The sequence below is a fragment of the Rutilus rutilus genome, assembly GCF_951802725.1.
Source record: "Rutilus rutilus genome assembly, chromosome: 7".
NCBI lineage: Eukaryota > Metazoa > Chordata > Actinopteri > Cypriniformes > Leuciscidae > Rutilus > Rutilus rutilus.
This window is the reverse complement of record NC_140221.1, coordinates 29167465-29185276: the sequence shown is the minus strand read 5'-3', so window position 1 is coordinate 29185276 and position 17812 is coordinate 29167465. Positions and strand designations below refer to the sequence as shown.

The window sequence follows — 17812 nt, the reverse complement described above, 5'->3', positions numbered from 1 at the left end:
GATATGAGAGACAGCAGATGAGATATTCTGTTTACAGCATGGTAATTAGCATTGTTTGCTGGCTTTGACCACTCAAGGGTGAACATGTGGTTTTGAATCATTTTAGTCTCCATGTGGCTGAGGCTTAGACAGTAGCTGTTGAAGACCAAGAAATGTCTACAATCTTTGAATGTTTGCAGAAATTATAACAAAGTGATTTTTGCTGGATGGGAATGTGCCATTTTTATCACTACTGGCTTTCTTCTACAAAGAAAACCTGACACTTGTTGTGTGTATTCACTGTATTAGACATATTTTACAGTGTTTTTCTATATTCTTGAACAATATATCTTATCAGGTCTGTAACATATTTTATTGTTTAGCCCAATTGCTGCCATATTAGCCTTCTACAAGAACTTCCATGGGTGAAAAGGTGAAATGTTTTCTGATTCAAAAAAGGGGGTGGGGGTGGGGTGGGGTGGGGTGGTGGTGGTGGTGGTGATGGGGGGGGGGGGGGGGGGGGGGGGGGGTTGGGGGTGACTGAATGTACCCTTACCCCAAAAAAGGATTTATTTACTCCAGTGTGTGTCATATGTCAAAGTAAGATATTAATAGACTAAAAATAAATAATTATAATACACATGCACTTTGAGATGGAAGCTGTGACCCATATATTTTAAAGCAATAAAGGTTTGACTTATAACTGATTTCATTAGGTAGGATGTCTGCTAGTCTGTCCATACATTTCTTGTGTCAAGAAAGCTCATGGGTAAAAAAAAACGGGTCAAGAAAGGTCATCATATATCAAAATATATGAGGCTGCCCATGTATAGATTCTGCTTAGTGTGCATGATCAACTTCTATAAAAGCCAAGAGAAGAGATGCAGAGAAGAGAAGTTCCATCAAGTGGTAAGAGCCTGTGCTGACTGTGACTGAAAGGAATTTAACATCATCACTTATGTGTCTGTACTCAAAGTAATTGTGTTTTTATTTATATTAATACATTTTAATAAATTGATTTTTTTTTTTTTTTTTTATCCAAGGGTAGTGAACATTTCATCTGGTCTCAAGGACAAAAGGCAAGTGAGTTTATGATTCAGTGTGTGGATAGGATAGAGGAAAACAGTTGTTATAGTCTGTATTATAGATGAAAACTGGTGAAGCATGCTGTTTTTAAAAACCTGTAATTTATTTACAAAGAAATGTGTTTAAAATGTATTAGTAAGATTAATTTAAGGAAGGGGTCCCATTGACCCTTTATGTTGGTGCCAAATATACCACCTATTGTATTCGCTTTTATTGTGTTGTATTGTATTCTGTTTTTCTTCTTCCACTTTTGAGTCTATGAGAGCCCATAGAACCCCTTGTGGGAAAGTTATACAAATTTGGGCCAAATGCAGAGGACATTTGACACATTTCTGTGCAGACTCAGACTGAGGAAACAGAAAAAGAAGCGGGAAAGGTCCAATTGATGATGCTATAATAGAGCAAAACATGAAATTGGTTCAAACTACAGAACTGATGGTCTGTCTGATTAAATTCAAACTTGGGATGCAGTGTTGCTATCATAATCCATCATGAGATTTGCATAAATATAAATCATTAGAAAAGTTAATATAATGAAACCAAATCTGTGACAGAAATTTCTTAATATTTGTCAGGAAATATTTGTCTGTTTCATACATACTCGTAGCAGGAGGATGCACTCAGGCAGAGAGACCACAAGTGAGACTCATAGTCGGCAGTGAAAATCTCTGTATTGTCCTGAAACTTCATATATGCCACAATTCGTATTGTACTGTATGTGCCATCCCCTGACACCAGCATTTCAATTTCATCACCAGAAAGACATATTCAATCAACATTTTTGCCATTAATGGGCCCCTTATCTGCTTCTTGCTTTCTGTCTAAACGTAGTATTGTTTTATGTGTCTGTATTCATGTGTAAGCCTACACTTAGGAATATGCCTCTTTCCTAACACAATTCCTGTGTTTTATATTTTATGTGTCTTGCCTTTGTTGAATATTTATGAAATTTGTAATGGATAAGTCTCTCTTTAGTAAGCCGTCACCATGAGTACAGACGCGGAGATGGCCGCTTATGGCAAAGCTGCCATTTACCTTCGTAAGCCTGAGAGGGAGAGAATGGAGGCTCAGGCCAAACCGTTTGATGCCAAGGCTGCCTGCTATGTGGTTGATGTCAAAGAGTTGTACCTCAAGGGAACAATCAAGAGCAAAGACGGTGGCAAAGTCACAGTTGTTTTGCTTGACACTAAGGAGGTAAATTTGAATTTCCATTTCATGTAGATGCTCATTAAATTACTTATTACATTGTTTTCTTTTATATCTAATATCTAATTTATCAAATTTATAGGAGAGAGTTGCTAAGGAAGAAGATGTCTACCCAATGAATCCTCCCAAGTATGACAAGATTGAGGACATGGCCATGATGACCCATCTCAATGAAGCCTCTGTGCTGTATAACCTCAAAGAGCGTTATGCTGCATGGATGATCTACGTAAGTTCTGAAACAACATAAAAAAAGCATTTAAGTTAATTTTGTCTGTGTTGTTGCAATCTGACCATGTCTCTGCTCATTTCAGACCTACTCCGGACTCTTCTGCGCAACTGTGAACCCCTACAAGTGGCTCCCAGTGTATGATTCAGAAGTGGTGTCTGCCTACAGAGGCAAAAAGCGTATGGAGGCCCCACCCCACATCTTCTCTGTCTCTGACAACGCATATCAGTTCATGCAGTGTGGTAGGACATTATGGAATTGAATGCTATATAATTCATTAAGATGAATTAGATGTTGCTGTTAATATAATAAATATTTACCGGATATTTAAAACATTTCAATCAACAGATAGAGAAAACCAGTCTGTCCTAATTACGTAAGTATTTTCATTTAATTTCAGACCATGACAAAAATGAAAAGTATAACATAGACGGAAATTTTATGGAGATATTTACAAAATAGAATTTAAGACTGAACAAAGATTGAATATACTTTGAAAAGTCTACATGTCTTTCAATCTTCTGTCTTCTAATCTCTTATGAACCAGTGGAGAATCTGGTGCTGGAAAGACTGTGAACACCAAACGTGTCATCCAGTACTTTGCCACAGTTGCAGTGTCAGGTGTCAAGAAAGAGGCCAGTAAAATAAAGGTACGAGATACAAAACTATGTCATATATATTATTTTAAAAGATGATGATTTACACTCATCTCACAAACTAAACGATATGTGAATTTGTGAAATGCCTATAAATTGTGTTTAGTCATGAAATAGAAAAACAATTGAAAATAAATGAAAACCCTTCAAACATCACAGGGCTCTCTTGAGGACCAGATCATTGCTGCCAACCCTCTGCTTGAGTCTTATGGTAATGCCAAGACTGTGAGAAATGACAACTCCTCTCGTTTTGTAAGTTAACCACTGTTTATTTACAGTACAGATGGTCAGTTGTGTTAAATTTGACTGTACAGAGTTATAAAGAGATTATAATAATTATTATTTATGTATTATGCTATTATGATTTAAACAGGGTAAATTCATCAGAATTCATTTCGGCACCACTGGAAAACTGGCTAGTGCTGACATTGAGACATGTAGGTGGACATGATTTAATTGATCCATCCTGAACAGTTGTCTTTGTCTGTCACTCTTCAGATGCTTGTGACTCAAGTACATTCTCTCAACAGATCTGCTGGAGAAGTCTAGAGTGTCATTCCAGCTTCCAGATGAGAGAGGCTACCATATCTTCTTCCAGATGATGACCAACCATAAGCCTGAGATTGTTGGTAAATGCACATATTTCATTCATTCAGTGTTTCAGATAATATTGTAAGATGCTCTTTCATAAATGCTGTGTATTTTACAGAAATGGCGCTCATCACCACCAACCCCTATGACTTCCCCATGTGCAGTCAGGGTCAGATCACAGTGGCCAGCATTGATGATAAAGTTGAGCTGGATGCTACTGATGTGAGTCATTGCTATTTGAATATTGACATATTCTATATAAATATGGCAAATCATATATTTTATTATTCTCTGTAATTTACAGGACGCTATTGACATTCTTGGTTTCACAAGTGAGGATAAAGTGGGCATCTACAAGTTCACTGGAGCTGTGCTGCATCATGGCAACATGAAGTTCAAGCAGAAGCAGCGTGAGGAGCAGGCTGAGCCTGATGGCACAGAGGGTGAGACTTGTGTTATCCTGGGCTTTAAAATAGTAACCATTGCACTGACTTTGCTGATAACAGAAACTGTGTATAAAATGTTTAGTATAAATATAAACTAGAAGTTGTGTGCATATCAATAAATCTAAAAACGAAAGGGAAAGGGAAAGTACCTAGTGCCTGATTTATTATAATTTTACACAAAAGACTCTATAGAGCAAAGATAATTTATTTAAAAATGTATTTAACAGAGGCTGACAAAATCGCCTACCTTCTGGGTTTGAACTCTGCTGACATGCTGAAGGGTTTGTGCTACCCCAGAGTCAAGGTCGGAAATGAGTATGTGACCAAAGGCCAGACCGTGCAACAGGTATAGTAACATTTCCAGCATGCCATGTAAAGTTCTGGCTAATTACTGCAGAAGCAGAATAAAATATCCACTCTATTCTACGTACAGGTGTACAACTCTGTTAGCGCCTTGGCCAAATCTATCTATGAGAGGATGTTCTTGTGGATGGTCATTCGTATCAACCAGATGTTGGACACAAAACAACAAAGAAATTTCTACATTGGCGTGTTGGATATTGCAGGCTTTGAGATCTTTGATGTAAGAATGATTATTTTATCTCTTTTTATGTCAAAATGAATGATATTCAGAAGGTAGTAAATGTTTCAGTCATTTTTTGTCCTCTAGTACAACAGCATGGAGCAGCTGTGTATCAACTTCACCAATGAGAAACTGCAACAGTTTTTCAACCACACCATGTTTGTGCTGGAGCAAGAGGAGTACAAGAAGGAGGGCATTGTTTGGGAGTTCATTGACTTCGGCATGGACTTGGCTTCTTGCATTGAGCTCATTGAGAAGGTTAACAATGGTTTATGAATTTATTAATTTCCATTGATCCTATTCTCAAAATCTCCTATTTTTGATAATAAACAACATTCTTTTATAAACAGCCCATGGGTATCTTCTCCATCCTTGAAGAGGAGTGCATGTTCCCCAAGGCTTCAGACGCTTCCTTCAAGAACAAGCTATATGATCAGCATCTTGGCAAGAACAAAGCTTTCGAGAAACCAAAGCCTGCCAAAGGCAAGGCTGAAGCCCACTTCTCCCTGGTTCACTACGCTGGAACTGTGGACTACAATGTCACTGGCTGGCTGGACAAGAACAAGGATCCACTGAATGATTCTGTTCTGCTGCTGTACCAGAAGTCTTCTGTCAAACTGCTGGCTACTCTCTACCCACCTGTTGTTGAGGGTAAAGAACAAATCTATTTAACAAGACTTTGATTCAGTTTTGAACTTTCTTTTTTGTTTTTGCATTTATACATGTTCCTTTGTATTTTTATCTCAATAGATACTACTAAAAAAGGAGGCAAGAAGAAGGGTGGCTCCATGCAGACTGTGTCCTCCCAGTTCAGGGTATGTATAGAGATGACATCACAGCAATATTGCTTTATTTAAAAAAAAAAAAAAAAGAACTACAAAGCATGCCAACCTTTTTCTTTTCTCCACAGGAGAACTTGGGCAAACTCATGACCAACTTGAGGGCCACTCACCCTCACTTTGTGCGTTGCCTGATTCCTAATGAGTCCAAGACTCCAGGTAAAGTATTAAAACAAATTTTTTTACAGATATTTTGGTTCTCAATATATATGATGAAGTTAATTTACCAAGTTCATGATGTAAACTGTTCGTTATAGGTCTCATGGAGAACTTCCTGGTTATCCACCAGCTGAGGTGTAACGGTGTTCTGGAGGGTATCAGAATCTGCACAAAGGGCTTCCCCAGCAGAATCCAGTATGGTGACTTTAAGCAGAGGTAATGGGACCACATGAAAACAACATTTCCTAGGAGGCTCCTAATCAAAAGATATGAAGAATTTTGATACATTTTCCACAGATACAAGGTGCTGAATGCCGCTGTTATCCCAGAGGGACAGTTTATGGATAACAAGAAGGCCTGTGAGAAACTCCTGGGATCCATCGACATTAATCATGACGACTACAGATTTGGACATACAAAGGTTCATTATTTAGCTTTACAAATTTCAAAGATTCAGTAATCATGGTCATTTAGCTTATAGAGTTTAAATCAATATATTTTGATTTACTGTTTTACATAAATTCAGGTGTTCTTCAAAGCTGGTCTTCTGGGTGTTCTTGAGGAGATGCGTGATGAGAAACTGGCTGCTCTGGTCACAATGACTCAGGCTCTCTGTCGTGGCTACGTGATGAGGAGGGAGTATGTGAAAATGACGGAGAGGAGGTGATTATTGTCATGAGTAAAGATGACATCAATGATAACTGTGCAAACTTAATGATGATTATGCCATTTAATGATGAATTATTCACAGGGAGTCGATTTACACCATCCAATACAACATCCGTTCATTCATGAATGTCAAACACTGGCCATGGATGAAGGTTTATTACAAGATTAAGCCTCTTCTTCAGAGTGCAGAGACTGAGAAGGAGCTGGCAAACATGAAAGAGGACTATACAAAATGCAAAGAGGCTTTGGTTAAGGCTGAAGCCAGAAAGAAGGAGCTTGAAGAGAAGATGGTAGCACTGCTGCAAGAGAAAAATGATCTGCAGCTGCAAGTAGCATCTGTGAGTATATTTTATAATGAACTGAATTTTGGCTACATTAAAAATGAGCAAGGTTGTTTCCAATGAAATAGCAATCTATTTTACTAACAGGAATCTGAGGGTCTCTCAGATGCTGAGGAGAGGTGTGAGGGTCTGATTAAAAGCAAAATCCAGCTTGAAGCTAAACTCAAGGAGACAACTGAGAGACTGGAGGATGAGGAAGAAATCAATGCTGAACTGACAGCCAAGAAGAGGAAACTGGAGGATGAGTGCTCTGAGCTGAAGAAAGACATTGATGACCTGGAGCTCACCTTGGCTAAAGTGGAGAAGGAGAAACATGCCACTGAGAATAAGGTTAGAGATTGAGTTGGTTTAAGATTAGATTTAATCTCTATTTTATATATTGATATAGAATATGAATTGTAATATTTAAGTTTACTTGGAACAAAAAATCCTACAGGTCAAGAACTTGACTGAGGAAATGGCAGCTCAGGATGAGAGCATTGCTAAGGTTACGAAGGAGAAGAAAGCCCTCCAAGAGGCACATCAGCAGACACTGGATGATCTTCAGGCTGAGGAGGACAAAGTCAACACCCTGACCAAATCCAAGACAAAGCTTGAGCAGCAAGTTGATGATGTGAGTTGATTATGTAAATTAATTATATTAATTCATCAAATCAACTGTTTTCTGCTGTGAACATATTTATATATCATTGTCCTGTAGCTTGAGGGTTCCCTTGAACAAGAGAAGAAGCTCCGCATGGACCTGGAGAGAACCAAGAGAAAGCTTGAAGGAGACCTGAAATTATCCCAAGAGTCCGTCATGGACCTGGAGAATGACAAGCAGCAATCTGATGAGAAAATAAAAAAGTAATTTAAGCAGGAAATCTTTGAAAACATTGAAAATTTGTATTGTTGTGTTATGTTTTTTTTTTTTACAACTACTTATTGTTGAACAGGAAAGACTTTGAAACAAGTCAGCTGCTCAGCAAGATTGAAGATGAACAATCTCTAGGTGCTCAACTCCAGAAGAAAATCAAGGAGCTTCAGGTATTTTGAGATTTGTTTAAAACTTTACATCATTATGATCAAATACAGATAACCAAAAATCAAATTAACTACTTACCACCATAGGCCCGCATTGAGGAACTGGAGGAAGAGATCGAGGCTGAGCGCGCTGCTCGTGCCAAGGTTGAGAAGCAGAGAGCTGATCTCTCCAGGGAACTTGAGGAGATCAGTGAGAGGCTTGAGGAGGCTGGAGGAGCCACTTCTGCTCAGATTGAGATGAATAAGAAGCGTGAAGCTGAATTCCAGAAGCTGCGTCGTGATCTTGAAGAGTCCACCCTCCAGCATGAAGCTACTGCTGGTGCCCTCCGCAAGAAGCAGGCAGACAGTGTGGCTGAGCTGGGAGAGCAAATCGACAACCTGCAGCGTGTCAAGCAGAAGCTTGAGAAAGAGAAGAGCGAATTCAAAATGGAGATCGATGATCTTTCCAGCAACATGGAGGCTGTTGCCAAAGCAAAGGTTGGGAAATATTCTAAAGAATATATGTGACCCATGCTGGCAAAATGAGTCGGAATACGCATGTGCTAATTTCGAGCTACGGGCATATGTAAATTTAGATCCCAATGCTCCAAATAGTAATTAAACATCTAAAATGATCTTTATTTTTATGTTTTCTGAGAGGTGTACCTTCCTAAATCTTTCCTTTGTTCTAATAATCCATGAAAAATTGCCATTTTTCTTTACTCGCTTCTCAACGACTGGTGCTTCCCCTCAGCACAAGTTTTAATATTCATAGTGAATTCTCGATGACTTAAGTCTGAACCAATGAAATATGATTTTTAAACTCATGCTGATGTAAACAAAATGATCTTACTTGCACTGACTGACAGATCAACACAAAGCAGAAAGACGCCTCTCAGACAGCACGCAATCCCAAAATACACATGTCCACAGAATTGCAGTATTTCAAAATATCTGTCTTGGCGAATATTAACGCAAACCTTATATGTTATGCCTTAAGTGAACGTTTGGTTAACTGTTGGGGAAAAACATCTGCTATGTAACATTATATTAGATACGTGCTCTACAGTAGGTCTCAATATACAGGCTGCTGTCTCATTAATGTTATTCAAACAATTGTGGTATCATGGAAACATTTTTAATATATATTTTTCCTATAGATATTTGGTTTTGATTTGGTGTGTGCCAAATTTGGTGGTATTACCATGGATTTTAAGGTATGGTTGCTAGGTGATTTTGTTTTGGATCCTTCAGAAAACTTTAACTAGATTTTTCTCAAAATATACTTTGCTGACTTCAAATAGGTGTAGCGTAGTCCTTTTTTGTCTGATTCCAACAAATCATACATCATACATGAAGGATTTTTTATAAGAATAAAAGTAAATAACAATTACTCATTTTTGAAAATGTGCTCATTGTGACTCATTTTGCCAGCACGGGTCACATACAACAGGTCTTGAAGTTATTTAAAATATCTAATGACTTTTGTATTTGCAGGGCAATCTTGAGAAGATGTGCCGCACACTTGAGGACCAACTTAGTGAAATTAAGTCGAAGAATGACGAGAACATTCGTCAGTTAAATGATCTCAGTACTCAAAGTGCAAGATTTCAAACTGAAAATGGTAACTCATGAATATTAACTTATAACTTTTAAATTAATATTATATCAAAAGAAATTAAATGATGTTTTATTAACAAAGTTCGGGAGGAGCAGGTTCAGATAATTAACCAAATTATGCACAGCTGGAGATTAATCAGTAATCAACTCAATGACAGAGTATAAATTCACAGCAGACCTATCTCTGTTCATTGAAAGTTTGTCAGCATCCCTCCTCCACCCCATCTCCTCACTTCCAGTTCCATCTACACTTACCAACTGGGGGGAGTACTCTGGGTTCGGGCCTAACTCCGAGCTCGGAGCCCTCTCCCCGGACAGCACGCCAAATACGCATACACTTATTGTACTAATTATATGTAATAATAATTAACAATAATTATCAAAAATACTTATTAAAAAATAATAGTGTATTAAGATTGTTCAGCTGTAAATTTCTGACTGTAACAATGATGCAATCTTACATCTATTTGTTTTTAAATAAACTGAGAGATACATAGAAAAGTCTGACACAGTGAATCTAAATCTATACAGGTGAGTTTGGCCGTCAGCTGGAGGAGAAGGAGGCTCTGGTTTCTCAGCTCACCAGAGGCAAACAAGCTTCCACTCAGCAAATTGAGGAGCTTAAGAGGCATATTGAAGAGGAGGTTAAGGTAATACAGCATAATCAATTCATGCACATACTTGTCAGTTACTTTACTGAAGAGACAATAATACAATAATATTATGCGACTTTGTCCCTTAGGCTAAGAACGCACTGGCCCATGCTGTGCAATCAGCCCGTCATGACTGCGACCTGCTCCGTGAGCAGTTTGAGGAAGAGCAGGAGGCAAAGGCTGAGCTGCAGCGGGGAATGTCAAAGGCCAACAGTGAGGTTGCTCAGTGGAGAACCAAATATGAAACTGATGCCATCCAGCGCACTGAGGAGCTTGAAGAGTCCAAGTATGTATATTATTGTATAATATTCCTAACTCTCACAGCTATTTTATAGATAAGAATTCAAAATAATGTCTATTACTTAACAGGAAGAAGCTGGCTCAGCGTCTGCAAGAGGCAGAGGAACAAGTTGAGGCCGTAAACTCCAAATGTGCATCTCTGGAGAAGACCAAACAGAGACTCCAGGGTGAGGTGGAGGACCTCATGATCGATGTGGAGAGAGCCAATGGTTTGGCTGCCAACCTTGACAAGAAGCAGAAGAACTTCGACAAGGTAAACAGTTTTAGTCATATTATATTCTCTTTGTAAAGTATTGCTGGAATTGGCTTTGTTCAACAGTTTTTAAACAAACTCTATCCTAAAATATCTCCACCCAAGGTCCTGGCAGAATGGAAGCAGAAATATGAGGAAGGTCAGGCCGAGCTGGAAGGTGCCCAGAAAGAGGCTCGTTCACTCAGCACTGAACTGTTCAAGATGAAGAACTCCTATGAGGAGAGCCTGGATCAGCTGGAGACCCTCAAGAGAGAGAACAAGAATCTGCAGCGTAAGAATGAAACCGTTAAATTAGAAAAAAAAACGTAAAGGGATTGTTCACCCAAAATGAAAATTCTTTTACTAACTACTGACCCTCATGTCGTTCCAAACTCGTGAGACTTTTGTTCATCTTTGGAACACAAATTAAGATCTTTTTGATGAAATCTGAGAGCTCAATTCATATGGATTAGTTTTATGATCTCTTTATAACATTTTTGTAAGTGTCAAAGAATCAATGTAGCTGTCTATGGAGGGACAGAAAGCTTTCAAATTTCATCAAAAAGATCTTCATTTGTGTTCCAAAGATGAACGAAAGTCTTACGGGTTTGTAATGACATGAGGGTGAGTAATTAATTAATGATAACATTTTCATTTTTGGGTGAACTATCCCTTTAAATGTTCTAATTCTCAGTGAACATTAAAAAGTAAGCACGTGTGCATTATGATACATATTATATGTTTTTCTCTCTATAGAGGAAATTTCAGATCTGACAGAGCAGTTAGGTGAGACTGGTAAGAGCATCCATGAGCTGGAAAAGGCCAAGAAGACAGTGGAGACTGAGAAGTCAGAGATTCAGACCGCCCTGGAAGAGGCTGAAGTGAGTATCTGGAGATCAATATGGAATTCTTGCTAGAACCATCATACAGTGTTGTTGTATTCATCAATACACTGTGTGTATTTTCATTCTTATATTTAAATGTTGTTTTATTTTTCATAGGGTACACTGGAGCATGAGGAGTCCAAGATTCTTCGTGTCCAGCTTGAGCTAAACCAGATCAAGGGAGAGGTTGACAGGAAGCTTGCAGAGAAGGATGAGGAGATGGAGCAGATCAAGAGGAACAGCCAGAGAGTCATTGAATCCATGCAGGGCACTCTGGACTCTGAAGTCAGGAGCAGGAATGATGCCCTGAGAATCAAGAAAAAGATGGAGGGAGACCTTAATGAGATGGAGATTCAGCTGAGCCACTCCAATCGCCAGGCTGCTGAGGCCCAGAAGCAGCTCAGGAACGTTCAGGGACAACTCAAGGTATGCATAGGAATTCTTCTTTTTGACTTCAGGATGCATTCATATTTTTTTTAAATAATCTAACATATGGTAAGTACAGCCTAGCAGAAATCACATCGAAAGCTCATTCTAAAGCTATTGTTATGTTCAGGATGCCCAGCTGCACCTTGATGATGCCCAGAGAGGACAGGAAGACATGAAGGAGCAGGTGGCCATGGTGGAGCGCAGAAACACTCTGATGCAGTCTGAGATTGAGGAGCTGAGAGCTGCTCTGGAGCAGACAGAGAGAGGCCGCAAAGTGGCTGAACAAGAGCTGGTGGATATCAGTGAGCGTGTTGGGCTGCTGCACTCTCAGGTAAGGGCATATTGTTTCCCTGAAATTAAGGGAATTGAGAGCATCTTTCAAAATGTTCAAACTGTTGCTTTCCCTTTTGTAGAACACAAGTCTCCTAAACACCAAGAAGAAGCTTGAGGCTGACCTTGTTCATGTCCAGAGTGAAGTTGATGACACTGTACAGGAAGCCAGAAATGCAGAGGAGAAGGCCAAGAAGGCCATCACTGATGTGAGCAACAGTAGCTGCCAAATGTTTCATAAGACGCTTACGTACATTTTACGTCAAAAATGACTAATGACTTTCTGTATTAATGCAAAAGGCTGCAATGATGGCAGAAGAGCTGAAGAAGGAGCAGGACACCAGTTCTCACCTTGAGAGGATGAAGAAGAATCTGGAGGTCACAGTGAAGGACCTGCAGCACCGTCTGGATGAGGCTGAGAATCTGGCCATGAAAGGAGGAAAGAAACAACTCCAGAAGTTGGAGTCCAGAGTAAGCCTCTTTATAGTTAAGATATGGGCAAAGTGAAGTATGTTATATTTTTATTTATTTGAATAAAAATAATATGTTCTTTAGGTCCGTGAGCTTGAGGCTGAAGTTGAAGCTGAGCAGAGACGTGGAGCTGATGCTGTTAAAGGTGTCCGCAAATATGAGAGGAGAGTGAAAGAGCTCACTTATCAGGTATGACCATATTCCTCACAAGTTTGTTCAGACAAAAGAGTCTGTATAACAGTGTATGTACTGACAATGCCTATTTTTAGTAAAGGATCAATGCTTAATTTTGTAAATGTGTATTTTTTGAAGACTGATGAGGACAAGAAGAACATCACCAGACTCCAGGATTTGGTTGACAAACTGCAGCTGAAGGTCAAAGTCTACAAGAGGCAGTCTGAAGAGGCGGTATGTAAAATCGAATAGAACATTTTGACACTGTAATTATTTATATTGGAATGCTAATTTGATGAAACGTGATACATGAACCATATAAAAAAAAACTTTAGGAGGAGCAAGGCAATGCTCACCTGTCCAAGTTGAGGAAGGTGCAGCATGAGCTTGAGGAGGCTGAGGAGCGTGCTGACATTTCTGAGTCTCAGGTCAACAAGCTCAGAGTAAAGAGCCGTGATTCTGGAAAGGTTAGACTAAATAGATGAGTTTTTTTTTGCATTATTTATTCAACTTGTTTATCCAAATACATGAACTACCTGGAACTATAATAATTGCATTTTGCTGATGTTACATATCCTGTCTGACATTTGCACATCTGTATTCTCTTCATTATGTAAAGTGAAGAACATTTTTGTTAATAAGACTAATGTTTAACTCTTCCTTCTTTCCCAGGTCAAAGAAGAATGAATCTTTAACACTTGAAAGGAGCATTTACTGAAGTCATATAATATGAATGTTTAATGTAAAAGTACCTTTCTTAATAAACCTGTTTATTTCAGCAAATAATTAGCCTTTGTGTGATTTTTCAACAAGATACACTATTACAACACTAATATCTGATCTGTATGATTACATTAAACCTTATTATTCACATCACAAGTGTGCTGAGTATCAGGAGTGTCTTGAATCCAAATTTGAACTTTTAAAGGTTCCATAAAAGTTCAAAAGGTTTTATAAAATTGATTTCTCATGTTTACTGAATGCATTCGCTCAAACATTTCTGCTATAAAGTTTCCACCCTGGACTGATGTCATTGACTATTGCAATATTCTGTGAACTAGCCTTCCAGTTAGCACAATTAAGCCTCTACAGATGATCCAGAGATCTAAAAAGTAAATATAATACCTGGAAAAAGTCACATTTATAATTTTCATTAAATTATATTATATTATATTATAATATAAATTTTATATATATATATTTATTATAATTATTATATTTAATATAATGTAATGTAATATAATTTAATTAATTTATAATATAATGCATGCATTTATAATATAATACCCTATAATGAACAAGCAACAAGGTGTTTTTCTGAAATACAAAAATATGAGTGACTGACACGTGTGGAGTACTATGATGTATCACACAACGCTCCCACACTAAGCACTGAATGAGCCAGAGATGGCTCAGTCACATTCAGTATTTAATATCTCGCAAATGTTTGCGGTGATGCCCAGCTCCAAATGTCCTAAATAGAAACACCCCTGAACAGTGCCCAAGAGGTAACTATTCCTGGAGTGAGCTCGAAGCCCTGATAAATATTGTAAATTGTTGCGTCTTTGTAACACATTACAATTGCGTTTACCACTCAGTAAGATAGTGGTAAAACGAAATGGGTCCCCCCTTATAATTGGCAGCACAAGAGACGAAGAGCGGACTGCTCTTTTGTAACAAACTCATCCTCTGCACGTAAATGCGGGCACAGATAGTTTAACCGCTCTTCTTCTGATGTAGAAAAAGGTGTGCTTCTGATGTCTCATTGACTTTAGGAACAAACTCCGGATTAGTTTTCAGTGTAACTTTCGATCCACCCACTGAAACCCGCATACATTGAGAATCTACAGACAAAGCGTGTAATTCACTCACCCGCTTTGATGTAGTGAGAGCAAGCAGTAAAGCTGTCTTGAAAGAAAGACACTGTAAATCAATACTCTTTAATGGTTCAATAGGGGGCTGGAAGAACACATCCAGAATCACAGATAAATCCCAGGATGGGATAAGAGACTTAGTGACCAGAAGTAACCGTCTCACCCCCTCATAAATTGTCATACTGTATTAAAGGGTGCTGGCTTATTGTTTCTGAATCCAGCCCCACGTGACAAACTGAGATTAACTTTTACTGTTGAAAAGGCTCTATCTTTTTCTAATAGTTCCTGCAGAAAGCAGAGAACATCTGATACAGAGCATATGTGAGAACGAATGAAAGGATTCGTCTCTCTGCGCACCATCGTTCAAAAACGTCTCGGGTTACGACTGTAACTCTTGTTCCCTGAGACACTTTGGGGAACGCCTCAGCGTGACTGATGACTGAAGTTCAGTATAATCACTGCAATCGTATTGGCCGGCGACAGCCATGACGTCACTACTAGTGTGACCAGGAAGTTTAAAAGGGTGCTTAGAGAACATGTCATCCATTTCTTCGTCTGAAGGGACTGTGCAGGCAGCCTGGAGGCATGGCGACGAGACGTACTGTGTTTTCAGATCATCCACACTTCTTCATTAGTGTAGAGAGAGCATGCGTGCATGGTTGCCAGATACTTTTGAAAAGACCGGGTACAAAACGTGTTCTTTTAACAGAAAAGCTCTGACTGGGGGTTTAAATGATTGAAATCTGGCAACCGTAAGCATGAAGCTTGTAAAAACAGTCAATATGTTGTCGTCTCCTTTATATGACAAAAACAAGTAGTTTTGGTCAAGTTTTTTTTTTTTTTAAACACATTTCAGTCTTTTTGTTTGTTTGTTTCAGTCTTTTTGAAACCGTTTCCTGTCTTTTTTCGTCATCGATATTGCATGTGTTGATATAGGAACAATTATCGTTTAATTACATGGGTGTCGTCTCTCATCGTCTTGTCTTCAACGAACATTTTCCGTCATAGTTTTCGTTAACAGAATTAACACTGCAGCTTAGGAATGAAAAAGTACATGCAGCACCTTGGGAAGAAAAACACTGTGGCAAGAATTCTACAGGGTCCATTATATCAGGGTCAAAAGCACCCACTGCTGTAACAAGACTTTGAATGTCCATAAAAGTAAGCTGTCAAACAACATGGCCATTTTCAGTTCTTTGATCAATAACCCTCTTATTTGCACTTTCAGTCTGTCTTGTTTGTACTGGTGCTATTTGGAACTTTACACAAGACCTGATTATGACCCAATTTGTACCCATAAATCCTTATGCACTCGTTACATCATAAGAAGAATGGCATCTACGCTAATATTAGTCTCTCTGTTTATCCCGAGGTTAACTAGGTCCCAACTAGTCTCTCCCCTGTGAAGGCCCCCTTCTCCTTCCCTTTACCTCTGTACAGATTAAAACATTGTCAAAATAGTTCCGGTTCACATGGCTACGCGGAAATGATAAATAATTCTGTATTAAATTTTTTTAAGGCCAGACAAGTAATTTGCTGAGGTCAATTTGTAAAGAAAGACTACACGCCTGTGCACTTATTCAAACGCGCATACCTATAGACTAAACACGTAATATGCATGTGCACGCCGTCAGCATTTTCACAGATTTGCGTTTCTAAAGATTGCGCAGAGATAAAAAATAAAATAAATTTCAAGGCTTGCACCTAGGAACCTATTTTAAGGTTTGCGTTCTCGAGCCACCAGGCACTGTTGTTGTGCGAATGAGCGGGCCGGAGCACGTTAAGGGTTTTCTGTTAGAACAGTGTCGTGTAAGCGGCCCTTAAGTTAGTAACAAATGGTCTTTGCAATGGAAGTGAATCAATCAAAACTAACTTTAGCTGGACAATAACTTTATTCTAGAGCTGCTGTAAAGCTAAAACAATCTCTGTTACTTTAATTTCCTTTTATCACTGTAAAGCTGCTTTGAAACAGTCTATATTGTTAAAAGCGCTATATAAATGAAGGTGACTTGACTAGTAGAGAATATAAAATCTGTCTTGTAAAATAACAACATAATAGGCCTCGACCCTAATACATCCTTCAGGGTCATGTTGATAGTGCTCCCCTTTTTAGGGTCATTAATTAGAGTACTTTGCTACCCATAGCTCATATGTTATCACCTTTCACCACCCAGGCTCAGGTAGAAACAGATTAGTTACTCCCTCCCACTTGGGATGGTTGAGTATGCTCCCTTAGAGCCAAAGCACTGCCCGGGCTGGCGCCCGTGACATTCGAAGCTGTAGGCCTTACAGTAGGCCTCCTTGATACTCCGGTAGCGTAAGATTGTACTTTCCTTGCTTTAAAGAATCAAAAGCACTTCTGCTGAGTACACTGCCTGTTGGCAATGTTAAATGAGTATAACCAGGCCCACAGAAATGTCTGTGAGAGCACCTAGGCTTCTGAAAGCTGGCTCTGCTAACATCCTCACTATCAAGTAGTTAGGCCTTAACAGGCCTCCTTGAAGACGGCTCACCAACGAGTTGGATGCTTAGCATTGCAAAGGCATTAAGTATCATGTTGCAGGCCCCATGGGGCCTCCCTGATTTTAGCCCAGAACCTGGTCAGTAATTATCAGGTTGAGCATAGTGTTCCAGAATCTATCTGAGGATCACTCTGTTTGAATACTTAACTCCCTAAGTCTGGTCGAAAGGTTGAAGGACTCTCACGAGGCCTCCCTGTTAGATCAGCCCAAGAGCTGGAGGCGCCCCCTTATTAGGGTCCCCAGAGTGCCCAGCCTCCACAGGGATTTGAGGCACTGTGTAGATCCAGGATCGAGTAGAGTTACTCCCCTCGTTTGCAAGGGTTATAAAGCGCTGAGTGCTATTCTCCAGGATGCCCGTCTCTATGATCCGGTTTGTGAGTGAACTACTGCCATTAATTGGTCAGTAAATTTGACCGGGTCAGCCTGTAGGGCTGACTTTATGTTCCCCTCAGAAAGTGACTGGACGGGAATTCTTTCGGACCCCCTGGCCATATTCCCTTAAAGGAACCCCTTCCATAGAAGCTGTTGGTTCCAAGCCTT

At 39.2% G+C, this 17812-nt stretch overlaps 1 protein-coding gene across 1 annotated transcript; it reads left to right on the top strand.

Moving 5' to 3' along the window:
- Positions 1-693: 693 nt before the first annotated feature.
- LOC311294057 (myosin heavy chain, fast skeletal muscle-like) lies at positions 694-13662 on the top strand. Its single transcript, XM_084414709.1, has 41 exons — positions 694-888; positions 1023-1058; positions 2041-2259; positions 2354-2497; positions 2583-2739; positions 2846-2873; positions 3045-3147; positions 3313-3405; positions 3527-3590; positions 3684-3782; positions 3863-3966; positions 4049-4187; positions 4418-4536; positions 4624-4773; positions 4861-5031; positions 5124-5424; positions 5524-5588; positions 5684-5771; positions 5870-5987; positions 6069-6192; positions 6298-6434; positions 6523-6778; positions 6869-7111; positions 7218-7394; positions 7482-7627; positions 7717-7807; positions 7892-8281; positions 9281-9407; positions 9935-10053; positions 10146-10342; positions 10426-10609; positions 10715-10880; positions 11345-11469; positions 11590-11898; positions 12029-12232; positions 12315-12440; positions 12532-12702; positions 12787-12891; positions 13015-13110; positions 13212-13343; positions 13549-13662. The coding sequence occupies exons 3-41, from the start codon at positions 2053-2055 to the stop codon at positions 13561-13563; spliced, it is 5790 nt and encodes a 1929-aa protein (XP_084270835.1). The 5' UTR covers positions 694-888; positions 1023-1058; positions 2041-2052; the 3' UTR covers positions 13564-13662.
- The last annotated feature ends 4150 nt before the right edge of the window (positions 13663-17812 follow it).